Genomic DNA, 19,817 nt, shown 5'->3' on the forward strand with positions numbered 1-19,817 from the left:
TTTTAGTGTTCAATAACACTTAAACCAGAACGCACCGGTATCCAAGTACGTACACCTATAAACTTGAAGACATTGACCTATTGCTATCCGTACCTTTTTCTCCCATAATATAATGTTTCTGCTTCTTTGTAGACGCTGAACTAACTCTGCACAGTATATTTGACTGACAATTACGTGTATTGATAAATAAAACATGTTTTAGCTTCTTCTCTCGCCTGTCTGTACTAAGAATTACAAACACACAATATCATGTATACAAGTATTATTGCATTATTACTAATTTTAATAACATTCCGCCTCCAATATATTGTCCTAATTCCCAATTTTTTATTTATATACATACTATTGTATATTTTTATGTTTATTGTATATTAGTATCTCGTTTAATAAACTTTGTGGCATTTTGAAGCGTTTTTAACGGGCATTTTTAATCTCGTTTTGTCTCGTGTGCATAAGGGGTTATTAATACGCGGACGAAGTCGAGGGTCGTCACTGGCCTAACAAGACATAATATAATATACATATATACAAAACTCTTGCGTAACTTTTTTTTACATTTAGGTTATATAGGGTTAGGCCAAGTCCCAATATAACGAACGACTCCTAGAGGAAGCTGAGAAAATGGACACTTTTCGCTATTTTTGGTTCGCTATATTTGAACAAGGCTTTAGACTTAACGTAGTATTAGAGTCAAATAATAAATTAACTTTTACAGTCAACTAACTTTGTTTCATAATTTTAAATATTTGGAATTTTTATATAACTTTTACGCTACACAGTAAATATATTTGAATAAAACTTTTTTTAACTTAAAGATAATTAAAGATAAGTAAATTATGTTTAAGGTTCCCAATTATTGTTAACTACGACTTAGCCAGAAGGCCCATTTTTGTGATGAAATTATCAAGTTAATGTCAAGTAAGAGTAAACTTTGATATTGCAAATAACTGCATTTATGAACTAGTATATTCTTTGTCTATGGTTGGAAATAATACATGTATAGGCTTTGCTAATTCGTTCATGATAGTGTTCCAAGTATGCGACCGAAATAGGGTGTTCAGCAATTTGTATAAATGTATATTGAACGCGCGATGAGAATGGGTCAGGCGGCCATCTTAGGTACGTCATAGGAGGCCATACCTAAATTATGTCACACGTTAAGAGAGAGGGGGGGTCGACGAAGTGTAACATCACATTGTTTTATATAATTTTTTATACGAAATATAATATTTTTATCTAAGTATTACAACAATAAATTTAAACTACATACCTTTTTACCATTTATATACATAATTATGTGTTCATGATTTTCATGCCTTTGTTTAATTTCACACGAGGTAGGTATTGTGGGTCTGCCTCAAATGTGACCAGCTGTGACAAAGATAGAGGAGGGGTCGTAAAATAATGAAATTCGTGTGATGTAATTTATGAATGGCCCCTAGTGACGGTGGGTTATGGCAGACGTTCATCACCAATACACGAACATAAAATTAACGATTGCAAATTGACAACTTCTTGCTGAAATCACGCAGACATTATAATAGGTTCCGTACCTCACACGACCCACCATTATAGCGCTCTCCTTCCAGTTATGATCCCCGAACTCAACTGTGTATTAGCGAATTGCGAGTGACACCAATGAATCTGGTCGACAGTACTGTCATTCCAAAATCTTAAAGTGGATATTATTATTAAAAACAAAGCCGAAGTATGGAACATGCCACGTATTACACCATATTATACTTCGACTGCTATATCTATACATTGCCGCATTTACTCCAGCTGTTTAAAATATTCTTGGCGAATTAGTAGCAATGTAAATCATTTATTCAGTTCAAATTTGATTAGGACAGTGACAGTTGAGACAGGATTAAGGAGAAAAGTGTGCTTACATGTTCTTTAAGCACACTTTTGCCATTCACCTATCAGACTGCGAATAATATTTCCATATAAGTGTACAAGACTGCCCGTTATAAGCAATTTCAACTTATATACTTCTAAAATATAATGAAGTTCATGAAAATCTAAATTATATAATAAAAGAAACAAAACAGTTACATTTTATTCTATGTACTTAAATGTATTGTCAGCTCTAAAACGGACTTTGGAATCGCTTCACGACAGTTTGCATACATTAGAAGCATATTACTTAGCCCATATAAATATAATTATGAGTATAGTAGTAAAAAATTGATTTAAATAAGTAAATACTATGTTTCAGCTTCCCAATCAACTTTGACAAACAGACAATAGTATGTAACAGAAATTTAGCCTACCCTCACAAATCATTGTCTTTGTATAATATAAAGCGTATTTGATTATTTAAAGCGCCATCTTTTGATAGTTTCCAAAACGAAAGTCGTATAATTTTTAAAGTTGATTTAAATTTTATTATCAGGGTATTGTCACACTCACAGTATTCACTGTAGTCTGTAGAGTCATAAATAATACTTTCACTACCCGAACTCACTTAACACTCATTTCACTTGATTTTTGATGTGCTGTAAAAATTCGTAGTAGGAGAAGGCCGCCTCAACTCGATCGTCGACTAGACGCTCGGTGAATTGCAGACGTGATGGTGAGTTATCTCTGAAAAAATATGATAAAAATTAATAGGCTTAAGGCTACGCCTAATTGACTTAGCCTCTTGCTAGAGAACCAATGAAAACAGGCCAGGTTTATTACTTTAGTGTGCGTGACAACCTACGTCTTACACTCACGATTTGTGTGTCATTTTGTGTTTGTATATGTGCATTGCTCAAAATAGGGGTTAATTGTCAACCTCAATTTTTTTCAACATTTTCACAGCTGCCACAGTCTATCTAGACGTATAAATGATCTAACGGTTTATAAGATCAACCCGCCACGACCCTTATTGCGGTTATGACCCTGAATCTTTCAATAATCTACAAAGCCTGAACGCAAGGGTATTTAACTAATCACGTATAAATGGGAAATAACTATTACAGTACAGTTTATGTACTACAGTACACAAATACTCCCGTTAACTTTGTAATAACGTAGAAGTATGTCTTGTTCCATAACGTACAGCGCCAGCCACATACGGACTTTTTACAATGACCACGACTTCCACGTTTTTTTTAAGAAAGTAAGGGACGAGACGAGCAGGACATTCAACTGATGGTAATTGATACGTCCTGCCCATTACAATGCAGTGCCGTTCAATATGATTGAAAAAATCGCTCGTCACCTTAAGACAGGGGAGGTCAAAAAGTTCGTGGAATCAAGGGTTTTAAATAAAATAAAACAATAAGTCTATTTTTCCTTTTCGATATAATCACCCTTAAGGTGAATACATTTATAAGATCTATAAATTAATTTTTCTAAACCATCGTAAAAATTTTTTTTATTTTTCACCTCAAAATGAGCCAAAATCGCCTCCTTTACCTCGTTGTCGTCGGAAAATTTCCTTCCCCTTACCTCTTTTTTTTCAATTGGGGAACAATAAAAAGGGCCAGATCGGGACTTTAGGGTGGGTGGACCAGAGATTCGAAGCCATGCGTGTGCAAAGCAGCCATTGCAACTCTACTCTACTCTTTCACCTTCGCACGACACGCCACAAGTTACGATATCATCCCCACCATCTGGATGTGTGGCGGTCCTCCACAGTGCGGTTTTCAAGGAGCTTTCTTCCACGCACTACGAAGCTGTGGAATGAGCTTCCTTGTGCGGTGTTTCCGGGACGATACGACATGGGTACCTTCAAGAAAAGCGCGTACACCTTCCTTAAAGGCCGGCAACACTCCTGTGATTCCTCTGGTGTTGCAGGAGAGTCAACTCTCTTTTGCCCAGTACTTTCACTAAATTCGGCGCCCTTTAGACCGAAACACAGTATAATGCTTACACATTACTGCTTCACGGCAGAAATAGGTGCCGTTGTGGTTCCCATAATCTAGCCGGCATCCGGTGCGAAGGAGCCTCCCTCTGGTAAGCATAGATAAATATAGCGTCAGCAACAAATTACCTTATGATGAGTATATTGGAAGGGTGTGGCCTGTCGTCATTGAGCTTCTCAACGAAGGAGTGAAGCAGGCTACAATAGTCGGAGTCGACCTGCGGCAGTTCTCTGGACTCGTCCCTCAGCTGAGTGAAGGCCGTCACTCCCAGGCACTCCGAGAGGAAGGCGGGGCTCACCGCATTGCAGACGTAGATCAGCATTGTTTCACCGTCGTCTAACAGATACGCACCGTCTGAGTCTATTCTATAAAAGATAAATATAAGAATATTACTAGCTTGCTATATTCTGTTGCATGTGATTTAACATTAATAATGTATGAAGTATGTGTGTGAACGTCTGGATTACTTGTGTTGCGTAGAGACGTCGCTTCATTGTGAGTCTCAACGGCATTAACACGGGGAGTATTCCGAAGAACTGCTTCACCTTCGCAAGACAAAGCTGTAGAATGAGCTGCCTTGTGTTGTGTTTCAGTGACGTAAGGACATGGGAACCTTGAAAACAAGCGCGTACACCTTCCTCAAAGGTCAGCAACGCTTGTTTTTCTTCTTGTGTTGTAAGAGTATGTGAGCAGCGGTGATCACTTAACACAAGGTTACCCCTACGCTCATTTGTCCTCGTTTTCCATAGAAAAAAAGAATACCTATCATCAAATTCTGATTTTTATAGAATAAATATGCAAGGAACTTACTGAAAATCAAAGCTGGCGCAATATTTATAAGATCTGATAGACAATTGTAGATAGTAAATAATATTTGGGCAAATCACTGGGCTCTGCTCCAAGCACGGCCCCTACTATAAATATTTAAAGTCCGGCTAAATGTAATTAACACAGATTGCAGGAAAAATAAGAGTTAAAGAAAAGTATACAAAAATATATTTTGGAGACGACTTATATGTAAGTAGTTGGCAAAATATTATAAAAAAAACTGTTTAGCTATGCACTGCGATACAGACTCACTGAATCGTAGTGGCGAGATGATATCACGCGACACGGGCATTTCACGCCGATACACAAACATTCAAATAATGCGCTAAAATAAAGCTACTCGCTTTTTAATGAAACGAAAAAGTGTAGTCTTTTGTACTAAATCAAACTATATAATTATAACTATTATATAAGAGGGGGCACGCGGGCAAGCTACTTTTTTTTATGGAATAGGAGGACAAACGAGCGTACGGGTCACCTGGTGTTAAGTGATCACCGCCGCCCACACTCTCCTGCAACACCAGAGGAATCACAAGAGCGTTGCCGGCCTTTAAGGAAGGTGTACGCGCTTTTCTTGAAGGTACCCATGTCGTATCGTCCCGGAAACACCGCACAAGGAAGCTCATTCCACAGCTTCGTGGTACGAGGAAGAAAGCTCCTTGAAAACCGCACTGTGGAGGACCGCCACACATCCAGATGGTGGGGATGATATCGTAACTTGTGGCGTGTCGTGCGAAGGTGAAATTCGGCGGCAGGAATCAGGTTGAACAGCTCTTCGGAACACTCCCCGTGATAAATGCGGTAGAAGACACACAATGAAGCGACGTCTCTACGCAACGCCAAGTGATCCAGCCGTTCACAGAGTACTGGATCCCCGACAATTCGAGCTGCTCTGCGTTGCACGCGGTCAAATGGATCGAGCTGATACTGGGGTGCGCCAGACCAGAGATGACAGCAATACTCCATGTGAGGCCGGACCTGCGCTTTGTAGAGCGCTAGAATGTGGGCCGGCTTGAAGTATTGCCGTGCTCTATTTATGACGCCCAGTTTCTTTGAAGCCAGTATGGCTTTGCCCTCCAGATGGCCACGGAATTGGCAATTGCTCGAGATTTCGAGACCCAGTATTCCGATACTAGGCTAGGCTTTAAGGGAAGTGTTCTCGAAGAGCGGTGATACGGCAAATGGGGTTTTTTAGTGGTAAACACGAAAACTTGAGTCTTCTGGGGGTTTAATTGGATAAGGTTCAACTTACCCCATTCCGCGACCTTCTCGAGAGAGGACTCGATAGAAGACACAAGTTTCTCCCGGCACTGGTCGACGTTTTCCCGAGAGAGACCTGCATGGACCGCGTATACGGCATCACCAGTGCTGTCGTCTGCATAGCAATGCATGTTGGCGGTGTCCAACATATCATTGATATGCAGAAGAAACAGCGTGGGAGATAGCACACAGCCTTGGGGCACTCCAGCGTTCACGGGCTTGGGATTCGACGTGTATGCTGCGCCCAGTGAGGAAGCTGGAGGTCCACTTGCATAAGCTCTCGGGAAGCCCAAATGATGGAAGTTTTGCGAGGAGCGCCTTGTGCCATACACGATCAAAGGCCTTCGCTATATCCAGACCAACTGCCAGGCCTTCCCCCTTGCTTTCAATAGCCGCCGCCCATCTATGTGTTAGGTATACCAGAAGATCGCCAGTCGACCGACCATGGCGAAAGCCGTACTGCCGGTCGTTGATTAACTGGTGACCCTCAAGGTATACCAAGAGCTGGCGGTTAATTATGCTCTCCATGATTTTGGAGAGTAGGGAGGTAATAGCAATAGGCCTGTAGTTTGCCGGATCCGAACTGTCTCCTTTTTTTGGGATCGGATGGACAAGGGCTGACTTCCATGAATCAGGGACTACGCCTTTTGAATAAGAGTGCCGGAATAAACGCGTTAGCACCGGCGTCAACTCAGGGGCACACGTTCTAAGCACGATTGGAGAAATGCCATCCGGCCCGCTCGACTTCCTGACGTCCAACGAAAACAGAGCTCGCCTAACAGTTTTCTGTCGGAACTGTACTTCAGGCATGGAGCTCTGACACCGCGGGATGGTCGGCGGTGTTTTTCCGTTGTCGTCAAGAGTCGAGTTGGAGGCAAAAAGAGTGCACAGGAGATCGGCTTTCTCTTTTGCCGTATGGGCCAGGGTGTCATTCCTCATGTGCAACGGCGGCATGGACGGCTGGTTGAAGTTACCAAGAGCAGCTTTCGACAACGACCAGAACTTGCGTGTTCCGGTCGGGTAACTGGAAAGCTGCTCGCCAATTTTGACGACGTGCTTCGATTTCGCACGGGCGATTAGCCGCTTAAAAAATCTGGAGGCACGGTTATATTTCCTCTTCAGAACTTTGCAGTTCGGATCCTTTGAGCCCAGCGCCGCAACCCAAGTTCGATACGCCTGTTTTTTGCAGTCAGATGCTGCTTTAACTGACGCATCGAACCAGGGCTGTGATCTGCCACCGATCGGTACTTCAGAGCTTGGTATAAAAATATCCATGCCCTGCAGTATCACATCGGCAACTGCAACGGCGCAGGCACTAGGATCATCCGAAGGGAAACAAACCCTGCCCCAAGGGTAGGATGCAAAAAAGGAACGCATCCTATCCCAATCTGCTGACTTGTAGTGCCAAACGCGGCGGTTCGCTGGTGCTATCCGACGTTGGCGTCGGATAGGCACTACACTCCTGACCAGGCAATGGTCGGACGTTCCGAGAGGGGCGTCGACAGAGACCTGGTAACCATCGGGATGTGTAGTCAGCAGAAGATCTAGTAAGGACGGCGTGTGGCTATCTACATCTGGGAGCCGCGTCGGCGACACAACCAATTGGAACAGACCATACGCCAATGCAAAATTATGCACAGATCGCCCTGCGTAGTCTGTGGAACGTGATCCAAGCCATTCGGCATTGTGCCCGTTGAAATCACCCAAGACTACGATTTCAGCGGAGGGCATCTGAGCAAGCACGTCATCAAATGCAGCATGAACGCAGCCCATGAGGTGATCCGTTTCTGCGTTACCACTATGGGACCTGTAGACACACGCATAGATGCGGACGCGGTCCTCTATATCTACGCGGAGCCAGAGAGTAGACAGGCCCCTACCCTCAAAATTGCCGAGACGGCGACAGCAGATATCCTCCCTAACGTACACACATACCCTGGCATTAGGCATGAAATTATGCTCAATTTTGTACCCGGGGTACGTTAAATATGACGTATCGCTAGGTCGAGATATCTGCGTCTCCGTAAGGAAACACAAGGCCGGCTGCGCCGTCTCAAGGTGGTGGTGGACGGCGTTTAAGTTGGAGAGAATTCCCCGGATGTTACAAAAGTCCACATTAAGCGTGGAGCGGGGTGCCGTGGTGTTGCTGCCCTGTTTGTCCTGTGACATACGCGGTACTGTGCCCTCCCCAGAATACGAGGGGCAGCCCGAGCGCGAATGCTCGGGGAGGGATTCTCCGGCTCTACAAGAGCCGGTACCCTCCTGGGGTAATTTCTCTTTAAATACCGCTCTCATATTTTGTTGGGGGAGGGGGGAAGGACGGGGGGGGGAGGAATGGCCTTCGGTCCTCGACACTAACCTATGCGAAACATAGCGGCAATAAGCCGCTACTTCACGCCAGTATTCTGTGCGAGTATGGTAAGTAACCCGGACGAGTCTGGACCGATTGTGCTGACGTCATAAGACAGCAGCGTGACTCTCCCACTTTCAAAAAGCCCGTAGTCGCCTCTTACGACACCCTTGGACCTGGGACTACCCTATTCTTTTTACGCCCCGGGGCAGCACAGGGCGACTTACGTGCTGGGTAATGGTGAGGTTACCGCCCATGGTTAGAGATTATCTATACTAATAATAATAAATAAATAAATAAATTTCGTTTCTTCCAAAGATTGAATATACATTTTAGTGGTTCCATTAAGTTTTTTTAGGACACTTGTATTGGGAATATCTCGCAACGACCTTAGCCGATACAGTATAATATTTGATAAACAATATGGAAATAAACAAAAATTATAAAAACCAAAATTGTTCAATCATCGCACTATTAAAACACGTCTGAAACCTGTGTGTGTGTGTGTGTGTGTTTCTTTTTAAGTGAGTGTATGCATGTAGATTTTAGTTTGGACCTTTAATTTGGTTCCATCTATAGACTGCGTGTGCCTTTTTTTATGAAAATAAGGGACGTGGCGAGCAGGACGTTCATCTGATGGTAATTGATACGCCCTGCCCATAACAATGCAGTGTCGCTCAGGATTCTAGAAAAACCCCAAAAATTCTGAGCGGCACTACAACTGCGCTCGTCACCTTGAGACGTAAGATGTAAAGTCTCATTTGCCCAGTAATTTCACTAGCGCCCGTCAGACCAAAACGCAGTAATGCTTACACATTACTGATTTACGGCAGAAATAGGCTTGTCATGGCAGTCTGGTCAGAAGATTTTATATTATCGTGTGTATGGGATTAGAGGTGGCAATGAAATGCTGCGTCTATATCTATAATGTTTACCTCTCAGCGGAGAGCTGTAGTCTGGGCGGGTCGGGAGCGGTGGAGGCGTCTTGCTTGTAGTGCGTGAGCGTGTGGACAGGGTACAGGTCCGGGTACACGGCCCGCATCAGCTGCGACAGCGGCAATGTTTTCAGGTCGCACATGGCGGCCACGCGTTCGTCCAGACGCGTGGAAGTTCCCGTTCGTAAAGCTTTCTAAAATAACACATTCATTATTATTGAGGCATTTATTTTTTTCAAAATTGATTCCTTTTTGATGTTGTTGTTCTAATATACTAGACACTACCACCGCTTCGGAAACAAATGGCACTCTGAGAGAGAAGAAGCGACGCAAGAAACTCTCTCAGCATTTTTTTTTTTGCGCTCTTTTTAATAAAATATACAATATTGTGTTGTCATTGCTATTGCTATTAACACTAATTACGAGTTCTATATAAAAATACATTATTAATGATGCCGTAACCAAACAGACACAGTGAAGATGTTTGAAAAAGCAACAAAAGATTTCGTTATAAACTCTAACGAACGAACAAATGAATATGCAAATTGTTTACAAATAGACATTTTTCTTATAATTGGTTTAGGGTATGTTCCGATATGCACTGCGAGCACTGCACAGTGCTATCACTGTAGAAAAATTCGTTCCGTTATGGACTGCCATTATACTGCCGCAGTACCCTAGGGAAATATATGACGTCCTAAATCGCCGCCATATTCTACTGTGAGCACTGGCGTTTTCGAGGTAAGTACTCGCAGTACTTTGATCACGTGATCAGTCAAAACCACTCGAGTGCCTAACGTTTTATAAACAATACCTACAGTTTAATCCCAAATATTTTTAATTTGAAAGTACCTACTCCAACAACAGTTTTTTTAATGAACTAGAAAACTTTAAAACACTCATTTGAATGCTGCATCAAAAAATGCGGCTGACAGTATACGGGATTGCGTTCCGTTTTAAATAGTAGCCTGTATAACTGTCTATAAACGAACGGCTTCACAGTATACTAAATTGACGTCACACTGTTCAGTGGTCGCAGTGCATATCGGAACATACCCTTAATCGGACGTATAAAGTTTCCCGCGTTTATTTGCAAGGCTGCTTGACATTCGGAAAACTTCAAAATTATCATTGTTTTGACAGTGTCGTCAGCGAAATATTCAACATTTTGCAACTTCTTGGTTTATTTTCTTAAACACAGTGAAATTACGTTCAAATGTCGAAGTTGTCAATAAAAATGAAAGAAGTAGCACCTGCAACGCCGCATGGCGTCGTTGTGAAAGTATGCGTATGTCGTTCCATACTTTCTGCTCTTTTTTACCGACTTCAAAACGCCAATTCAGTAACTACATACATACAGACACACGTGAGATGTGCTTGTGTCGCGACGCAGCTATAGAAGACGGCGGGAGGACACCGATTTCAAAAATAACAATAATAATTGTAGCTAAATTATATTGTAGTAATAATTTGATTCAGTTTTAAGAAAGTCTATTATTTTTCATTTCGTTTTACTCAAGAACTCTACAAATAAGTTGATTATTAAATTGTAGAAGAATATGCAATTATTTTTTTTTCTTTTTAGTGCATATTATATTGTTTTGGAATAGCTCTATTTGAAGTCGGTTGCTTTTTGTTAATTTTTTTTTATATTAATTTTTTGTATTGACAAACCACCGTAAGCCGTCAATCCACTGATTAGACAAATATAGGCCTGATACACTTATCAGGCCTATATTTCACAGAGACAACATGGCGGGGCCAACAAAATGTATGCTCTATAGAAAGTTACTCATCTGGGGTCAGTTAGTTTGCGCAACCAATTTAGTGGCGCGACCGGATCGGACGCGTGCACAGTATGTTACTGGTCGCGCCACCACTAATAATTAGTTTACTATAGAGCTGTTTGGTGTCTCACGAACTCGGACGCCAGTTCGGCTGCCAATGACACTCTCACCTCATTACATGCAACACGTGTGCACTGTTCTGTTTTGTTGTTTAATTGCATTTGTAAATTGCATACGATGGATAATTTCGATACATAAAGGTTTATTATTGAAATTCAAAGCAGACAATCAATTTAGGATAATTCTCATAGAGATTTAAACATGACATGTTAAGGCTATCTTTATGTTATATCTCTTCGAGGTACATTTAGATATTGTTTCGGTGTGTCGTTACTCTGGTGTCCGCATGGTGTCTAGTTTGGTAGCTGACGGACTGACTGGCGCGACCGGTTGCGCCACCGCGGTGTCCCGGTGTAATATAGGCCTTAGAGAACGAGTATAGTTACCGATTTGATAAGACCGAGCAGGTACAGCGGCAGCAGGCGGAGTGACACGGGCGCGTGTAGAGCACCGGACAGGTGGCCGGCCGGCAGGTTCTGAGACATGCTGTAATATAGGCCTTAGAGAACGAGTATAGTTACCGATTTGATAAGACCGAGCAGGTACAGCGGCAGCAGGCGGAGTGACACGGGCGCGTGTAGAGCACCGGACAGGTGGCCGGCCGGCAGGTTCTGAGACAGGCTGTAATATAGGCCTTAGAGAACGAGTATAGTTACCGATTTGATAAGACCGAGCAGGTACAGCGGCAGCAGGCGGAGTGACACGGGCGCGTGTAGAGCACCGGACAGGTGGCCGGCCGGCAGGTTCTGAGACAGGCTGTAATATAGGCCTTAGAGAACGAGTATAGTTACCGATTTGATAAGACCGAGCAGGTACAGCGGCAGCAGGCGGAGTGACACGGGCGCGTGTAGAGCACCGGACAGGTGGCCGGCCGGCAGGTTCTGAGACAGGCTGTAATATAGGCCTTAGAGAACGAGTATAGTTACCGATTTGATAAGACCGAGCAGGTACAGCGGCAGCAGGCGGAGTGACACGGGCGCGTGTAGAGCACCGGACAGGTGGCCGGCCGGCAGGTTCTGAGACAGGCTGTAATATAGGCCTTAGAGAACGAGTATAGTTACCGATTTGATAAGACCGAGCAGGTACAGCGGCAGCAGGCGGAGTGACACGGGCGCGCGTAGAGCACCGGACAGGTGGCCGGCCGGCAGGTTCTGAGACAGGCTGTAATATAGGCCTTAGAGAACGAGTATAGTTACCGATTTGATAAGACCGAGCAGGTACAGCGGCAGCAGGCGGAGTGACACGGGCGCGTGTAGAGCACCGGACAGGTGGCCGGCCGGCAGGTTCTGAGACAGGCTGTAATATAGGCCTTAGAGAACGAGTATAGTTACCGATTTGATAAGACCGAGCAGGTACAGCGGCAGCAGGCGCAGCGACACGGGCGCGTGTAGAGCACCGGACAGGTGGCCGGCCGGCAGGTTCTGAGACAGGCTGTAATATAGGCCTTAGAGAACGAGTATAGTTACCGATTTGCTAAGACCGAGCAGGTACAGCGGCAGCAGGCGCAGCGACACGGGCGCGTGTAGAGCACCGGACAGGTGGCCGGCCGGCAGGTTCTGAGACAGGCTGTAATATAGGCCTTAGAGAACGAGTATAGTTACCGATTTGATAAGACCGAGCAGGTACAGCGGCAGCAGGCGCAGCAACACGGGCGCGTGTAGAGCACCGGACAGGTGGCCGGCCGGCAGGTTCTGAGACAGGCTGTAATATAGGCCTTACAGAACGAGTATAGTTACCGATTTGATAAGACCGAGCAGGTACAGCGGCAGCAGGCGCAGCGACACGGGCGCGTGTAGAGCACCGGACAGGTGGCCGGCCGGCAGGTTCTGAGACAGGCTGTAATATAGGCCTTAGAGAACGAGTATAGTTACCGATTTGATAAGACCGTGCAGGTACAGCAGCAGCAGGCGCAGCGACACGGGCGCGTGTAGAGCACCGGACAGGTGGCCGGCCGGCAGGTTCTGAGACAGGCTGTAATATAGGCCTTAGAGAACGAGTATAGTTACCGATTTGATAAGCCCGAGCAGGTACAGCGGCAGCAGGCGGAGTGACACGGGCGCGTGTAGAGCACCGGACAGGTGGCCGGCCGGCAGGTTCTGAGACAGGCTGTAATATAGGCCTTAGAGAACGAGTATAGTTACCGATTTGATAAGACCGAGCAGGTACAGCGGCACCAGGCGCAGCGACACGGGCGCGTGTAGAGCACCGGACAGGTGGCCGGCCGGCAGGTTCTGAGACAGGCTGTAATATAGGCCTTAGAGAACGAGTATAGTTACCGATTTGATAAGACCGAGCAGGTACAGCGGCAGCAGGCGCAGCGACACGGGCGCGTGTAGAGCACCGGACAGGTGGCCGGCCGGCAGGTTCTGAGACAGGCTGTAATATAGGCCTTAGAGAACGAGTATAGTTACCGATTTGATAAGACCGAGCAGGTACAGCGGCAGCAGGCGCAGCGACACGGGCGCGTGTAGAGCACCGGACAGGTGGCCGGCCGGCAGGTTCTGAGACAGGCTGTAATATAGGCCTTAGAGAACGAGTATAGTTACCGATTTAATAAGACCGAGCAGGTACAGCGGCAGCAGGCGCAGCGACACGGGCGCGTGTAGAGCACCGGACAGGTGGCCGGCCGGCAGGTTCTGAGACATGCTGTAATATAGGCCTTAGAGAACGAGTATAGTTACCGAATTGATAAGACCGAGCAGGTACAGCGGCAGCAGGCGCAGCGACACGGGCGCGTGTAGAGCACCGGACAGGTGGCCGGCCGGCAGGTCCTGAGACAGGCTGTAATATAGGCCTTAGAGAACGAGTATAGTTACCGATTTGATAAGACCGAGCAGGTACAGCGGCAGCAGGCGCAGCGACACGGGCGCGTGTAGAGCACCGGACAGGTGGCCGGCCGACAGGTTCTGAGACAGGCTGTAATATAGGCCTTAGAGAACGAGTATAGTTACCGATTTGATAAGACCGAGCAGGTACAGCGGCAGCAGGCGCAGCGACACGGGCGCGTGTAGAGCACCGGACAGGTGGCCGGCCGGCAGGTTCTGAGACAGGCTGTAATATAGGCCTTAGAGAACGAGTATAGTTACCGATTTGATAAGACCGAGCAGGTACAGCGGCAGCAGGCGGAGTGACACGGGCGCGTGTAGAGCACCGGACAGGTGGCCGGCCGGCAGGTTCTGAGACAGGCTGTAATATAGGCCTTAGAGAACGAGTATAGTTACCGATTTGATAAGACCGAGCAGGTACAGCGGCAGCAGGCGCAGCGACACGGGCGCGTGTAGAGCACCGGACAGGTGGCCGGCCGGCAGGTTCTGAGACAGGCTGTAATATAGGCCTTAGAGAACGAGTATAGTTACCGATTTGATAAGACCGAGCAGGTACAGCGGCAGCAGGCGCAGCGACACGGGCGCGTGTAGAGCACCGGACAGGTGGCCGGCCGGCAGGTTCTGAGACAGGCGGTGAGCGGACAGCACGTCCACCGCCACGGTGATGATGGCCTCCTTAGCCTCCGACATCGACGCGCTCGCGCATCTGTCCACCGCTGTAGGTACACACGTCATTAACTTATGGGCTTACAATGTTTTATTAATATTTAGATACCAGCTTTCTTAGATCATTTATGCTTCTAGATAGACTGTGACAGCTGTGAAAATGTCCAAAAAAATTGAGGTTGTAACCTATAACTAACACAAACTGACATACAAATCGCGAGTGTAAGACGTAGCTTGTAGAGTGTAAATTAATAAACCTGGCCTGTTTTCATCGGTTGATAGCAGTAAAAGAGCTCTATCTAGAAGTATAAATTATAAAAGACAGCTTTACATTTGATAAGGCTCTGGTCAATGTCACACACAGCTTTTAAATTTCAGCAGTGTGTGTGTAAGCCTGTCATTTTTGAGGGACTTTTTGCCACAAACGCCTAGCTTGGCAGGCGGGTTGGCGATCGCAGTAAATGATGTGCTCTTAACGAAAGTTAAGTTGCTGCCTATCCTCCGTTGTTTGTATCCCTGAGTCGCCTCTACGATACCCACGGGAGGAGATGGGGTGGTGCTATTCTGGTGCAACACAGACACACACCACCAACAGATACACGTACATATTCGAATATCAAAAATACATTGGTACGCAGCGGGGAACTAACCTGCGCCTCCCAGGCTCTGAGAGGCAACAGCCATTATCCCATAGGAATCTGAGTCCCGTAACCATTATTCGATTTAGTTATATACCGAGTTTTAACTTAGTACATAACTTTTACTTAAAAGTTATGTACTAAGTCAAAACTAATAGCGAGGTCATACACAGGATGCCGGCTAAATTATGGCTACCACAACGGCGCCTATTTCTGTCGTGAAGTAGTAATGGGTAAACATTACTATTTCGGTCTGAAGGGCGCCGTAGCTAGTTAAATTACTGGGCAAATGAGCTAAAGCTGACTAGCGCAGTTGTAGTGCCGCTCAGTATTTTTAGGCTTTTCAAGAATCCTGAGCGGCACTGCATTGTAATGGTCAGGGCATATCATTTACCATCAGCTGAACGTTCTGCTCGTCGCGTCCCGTATTTTCAAAAAAAAAATAGGTGCTCACCCATTTTGCTGAGTAATCCGATAATACAGTGCTGGTCCGCCGCGTGCAACACATCGGTCAACGTGCTGGCTATCGGCAGCGCCAGTGTGTGCACTCGTATCCTTCGTTCACCTGAAACACAATAACTGTAAATTCCCCGAGAATCTTATAACCCTTAGGCTGGGTCGCACCAACTAACTTTAGTAATAACAAACATGTTAAAGTACCGGTTAAGCAAAAAATTATTTCATTTTTAGAAGATGTCATAAATTTAACTGTTAGCGAGTGTATGATCGCAGCGGGCGATTACTTGATCTGTAGAAGAAAATGGTCGCTGGAACTCGCTCAACAAGCATTCCTGACCACCAAGCGAGTATTATTTTATTAGTTGCCATATTATGAACACTATTACTTCGGATACTTTTATTTTAATAAATGAAGGGTAGTATAAAAGATGGGCTGGAAGATTCGTCTTCTTCAGTTCTTCTCCCGATGCCATAGCCCCTTTACGATCTGATGTAGCTTCATGACGTTTGCCAAGTGTTGTTGCAATATTATATAAATTTCACAAGATCCGATTCAATGGTCAGATCGCAACGATAAATAAAACTAGAAATGAAAGCAGACCAAGTCTCGAGTAACCGCTAGTAAGATATTTAATAATAATAACAACCTTTACTGCTGGTGTAGAGCAGTGCCGCTTGGAAGCACACCTGCTGCAGGTCGGAGAGTGACTCCTCTATGGCCAGCTGCATGCCGAAGCCGGCGTCGGGAGACACGTTGGGCAGCGACAGCAGGTCCGTCGACCGCACGAAGAAGTTGCCGTGGAACGTGTGGATCGCTATACCCCTGGACATTATCACACTGTTACGTACAAGGATTCAAGAGAACTGTGTCATGGTGCAGTAACAGGATAATTAACAAAAATACCTAATAAGTTTAACAACGTGTATTGCGTAAAACAGTGGCCATTACAAAAGAGTAAAGAGACTAAACAGTGAGCACAGAGTATGTACATAAGTAACTTATGACTATAAATCATAGTAGACAGAGATTATAGATACGTGAAATTCAGTCAGATTTTTTTTTGTATGTGAACATGCTATTTAATTTGGCGGTGTAAGTGCGTAGGATACGTCGCGGTGGTAGGTTTAAAAAAATATCATACGAATAGCCTCGATGTGTTCCTTTACAGTTCAATTTCAATATATTTATTAAAAAAAATATTAAACTACGGAATAAAATAGTAAATGCAAAAGTCTTGCTTAAAAGTTATTCAACACTGTGCCCGAACTAGGTAATAGTGTGTGAACAACGATATAGAAACTAAATAATCACAAAAAAGGACAACTTAATAAATAATTGATGTACAACATAAGTTTTTAAGGAAACAATGTCTTCAATAGATAAAATATAGATAATGTTTATTTTAATACTATTTGTAATTTTTCGGTATCTTCATAGGACATAGTTCGAAACCAAACAACGGAATGGAGTCAGTACGAGATGGGCACCTCAAAAAACTTGTATTAATAAGTATGGCATTATGGCAGTCATGAAATATAGTAGCAAATCAATAAGCTTAAGTATTAATTAAGGAGTTAACATAAACCTCCGAGTACAAAGTAAAATTAATCCGACTCGAAGGACCATTATGATAGGATTATGTCAGATCATGTAGTTAGATATGTTAGATTGTTAGGCACAATTTTTTAAGAATGCTTTTTGCCTAGAAGGGCCACTCTGTGGAATCATATGCCAGTTCTGGTGTTCCCGGACCGACACGATTCAGGTACGTTTAAGCTGAGAAGTATGCCCTTTCGCATCTGTAGGACCTTTCCATCAGATGAAGTACTTGTTCTATTGTAATCTGCAAAGTATTACCTGGTACAGCGGACCCTCATGACGGCTTCGAAGCCGATCTTCCGCGTGAGGTATCTCGTCAAAGTGTTGGTGAGCTGCGCGCTCTGCCACGAGCGACTCGCGCGGAACAGCGGCAAGTGGTAGATCGTGCCCGCGCTGAACTTGCTGATGCCGCCTGTGGTAATAACACACATTCCATGAGTGTAGTGAGGGTCTCTAATTAGGCCTACGACATACACACTCCTAGCAATTGTTTAAATACTTCCCCGTCACGAACATGAACCATCATCCATCTATGTGACATCAAGAACGATGTCACATAACAGTATAAAAATATAACAGTTACGACTTTAAAAAAAAGTTAAAAAAAACTTTTTATTGGCATTCTCTATATGTTTTTTTATGAAAATAAGGGACGAGAGGAGCAGGACGTTCAGTTGATGGCAATTGATATCCCCTGCCCATTAAATGCAGTGCCGCTGAGGATTCTTGAAAAACACGAAAATTCAGAGCTGCAATATAATTGCGCTCGTCACCTTGAGACATAAGATGTTAAATCTCATTTTCCCAGTAATTTCACTAGCTACGGCGCCCCAGACCGAAACACAATAATGTTTACACGTTACTGCTTCACGGCAGAAATAGGCGCCGTTGTGGTACCCATAATCTAATCGGCATCCTGTGCAAAGGAGCCTCCCACTGGAAATTGTTGTGCATTTGTTGTACATTATATAATCAGTTGCATAGTTATAAGAAGTTACTAATGTGGTTTATTAAAGCCCGCTGAAAGACGGACGAATAGGCTGACCTAATAATATGGATCTTGTAGGTTGCATCTTAGGTACAGAACCTCTAATTAATCTATGTACCCGAAGCGTCAGGTACACAATAACTCACTCAGTGTCGCCAGATCGCAATACTGCGAGCTGAGCAGGAACAGATCGACTGCTATCTGAGCGCCGCTGCAGTCCAGAGCCAATCGCTTGTAGAAGTCTGTGGCCGGGTTGAGGTGATTCACGTCCTTCGACGAACGTGCGTTTGGATCTTCTCTGTAATATTAAGTAGTTTATTGTAGTTTACGCCTTAACAGCCTAACAAATAGGCATTTTGCTTATGATTGGTTTATTCGGACGTATAACGTTTCCCGCGTTTATTTGCAAGACTGTTTGGTATTCGGAAAACTTCGGAATTATCAGTGTATTGACAGTGTTGTCAGGTACATAGTCAACATTCTGCATATCCTTGGTTTATGCCCCAACTTTGCACCAAGTTTATTTGTAAGGCCATAAGAATTTATTTTGGGTTATAGCCTCGGTTTGGAAATTTTAAGGTAATCAAACTATGAATAAAAATGTTTCAGTATGATACATGTCCGTAGTCACTTTGAATTTCAGATGAATGTGAACGGGTGAAAATAATTAATGTGGAATATTTTTTTAATCCAATTTTGACACAATTGTCAAAGCTGACACACAACTTATTTATCTTTTTTAATTCCTTTAATGTTAAACTGTAAAAAATTCAACTATAGTCTTAACATAAAAAAAGACTATAATGGACTCTTGCATTCTCTAAAGCCTAACTTACGGATAGCCAGACATGGGTGTTCACAGCAAAAGTAAAAAAAAAAACATCTTGTCACATGCAATGGAAGTAAGCATACTGAAACTGAGAAAAATACAAAAAATAAGAAACGCAGACATTCGCATGAAAAATAAACTAAGATATGCTCTTCTTTATAGTTTGAAAGAGAAGTGAAACTGGGCAACTTGTAAAATATACCATGATAAGAGATGGACCTATCAAACAACTAAATGGTATGGCCCAAAAGGAAAAAACAGCAAAAGATAGGGAAAGGTGTAAAGAATGTATGAGGCTTTTACCAATAGATTGGCCACATAACATAGACGGAAAGAAATAGTAACCTTAACAAAAAAGCGTGTTAAGTGGAAATAAAAGCTGTAACAATAATAATGTTAACCTAAATTTAAACAAACGCATTTGCCCTCAACAATGATATGAATATGTGCGAATTTGGCCCAAACGCCACATCCGAATAACTGTAATTATGTGCACCACTGTTTTGCTATAGAAATATAACATATTTTATATAAAAAAAAAAGCCCGCTGAGTTTCTTGCGCCCATTCTTCTCAGGTCTGAGGCAGTCTCTTTTGAATGGGTGGTAGATTTTGACGTTCAATAAGTGATTATAAATCCTATTTTGAATAAAAATATTTGAATTTGAATTTGAAAA

At 44.0% G+C, this 19,817-nt stretch overlaps 1 protein-coding gene across 20 annotated transcripts in view; it reads right to left on the reverse strand.

Annotated features, from left to right (window-relative positions):
- The window catches only part of LOC126970231 (protein transport protein Sec24A), a 44,583-nt gene that overhangs the window by 1,670 nt on the left and 23,096 nt on the right, over positions 1 to 19,817 (reverse strand). The window contains exons 9-17 of one of the 20 annotated variants that reach the window (XM_050816006.1): positions 18,460 to 18,611; positions 17,584 to 17,737; positions 16,373 to 16,548; positions 15,721 to 15,831; positions 14,566 to 14,678; positions 11,524 to 11,595; positions 9,231 to 9,424; positions 3,986 to 4,222; positions 2,038 to 2,589 (exon numbers count right to left, since the gene is read on the reverse strand). In XM_050816006.1, the coding sequence (XP_050671963.1) occupies positions 2,478 to 2,589; positions 3,986 to 4,222; positions 9,231 to 9,424; positions 11,524 to 11,595; positions 14,566 to 14,678; positions 15,721 to 15,831; positions 16,373 to 16,548; positions 17,584 to 17,737; positions 18,460 to 18,611 (1,321 nt within the window). In that variant the 3' untranslated portion in view covers positions 2,038 to 2,477. Of the gene's footprint in view, positions 1 to 2,037; positions 2,590 to 3,985; positions 4,223 to 9,230; positions 9,425 to 11,523; positions 11,596 to 11,658; positions 11,731 to 11,793; positions 11,866 to 11,928; positions 12,001 to 12,063; positions 12,136 to 12,198; positions 12,242 to 12,333; positions 12,406 to 12,468; positions 12,564 to 12,738; positions 12,776 to 12,873; positions 12,991 to 13,143; positions 13,216 to 13,278; positions 13,304 to 13,413; positions 13,509 to 13,548; positions 13,644 to 13,953; positions 14,031 to 14,088; positions 14,184 to 14,223; positions 14,296 to 14,358; positions 14,454 to 14,493; positions 14,679 to 15,720; positions 15,832 to 16,372; positions 16,549 to 17,583; positions 17,738 to 18,459; positions 18,612 to 19,817 lie in introns of those variants that run through there. The other 19 variants (XM_050816000.1, XM_050816001.1, XM_050816002.1 and 16 more) reach the window with 19 other exon arrangements.

This window comes from Leptidea sinapis, chromosome 20 (assembly GCF_905404315.1).
Source record: "Leptidea sinapis chromosome 20, ilLepSina1.1, whole genome shotgun sequence".
Taxonomy (NCBI): Eukaryota; Metazoa; Arthropoda; class Insecta; order Lepidoptera; family Pieridae; genus Leptidea; species Leptidea sinapis.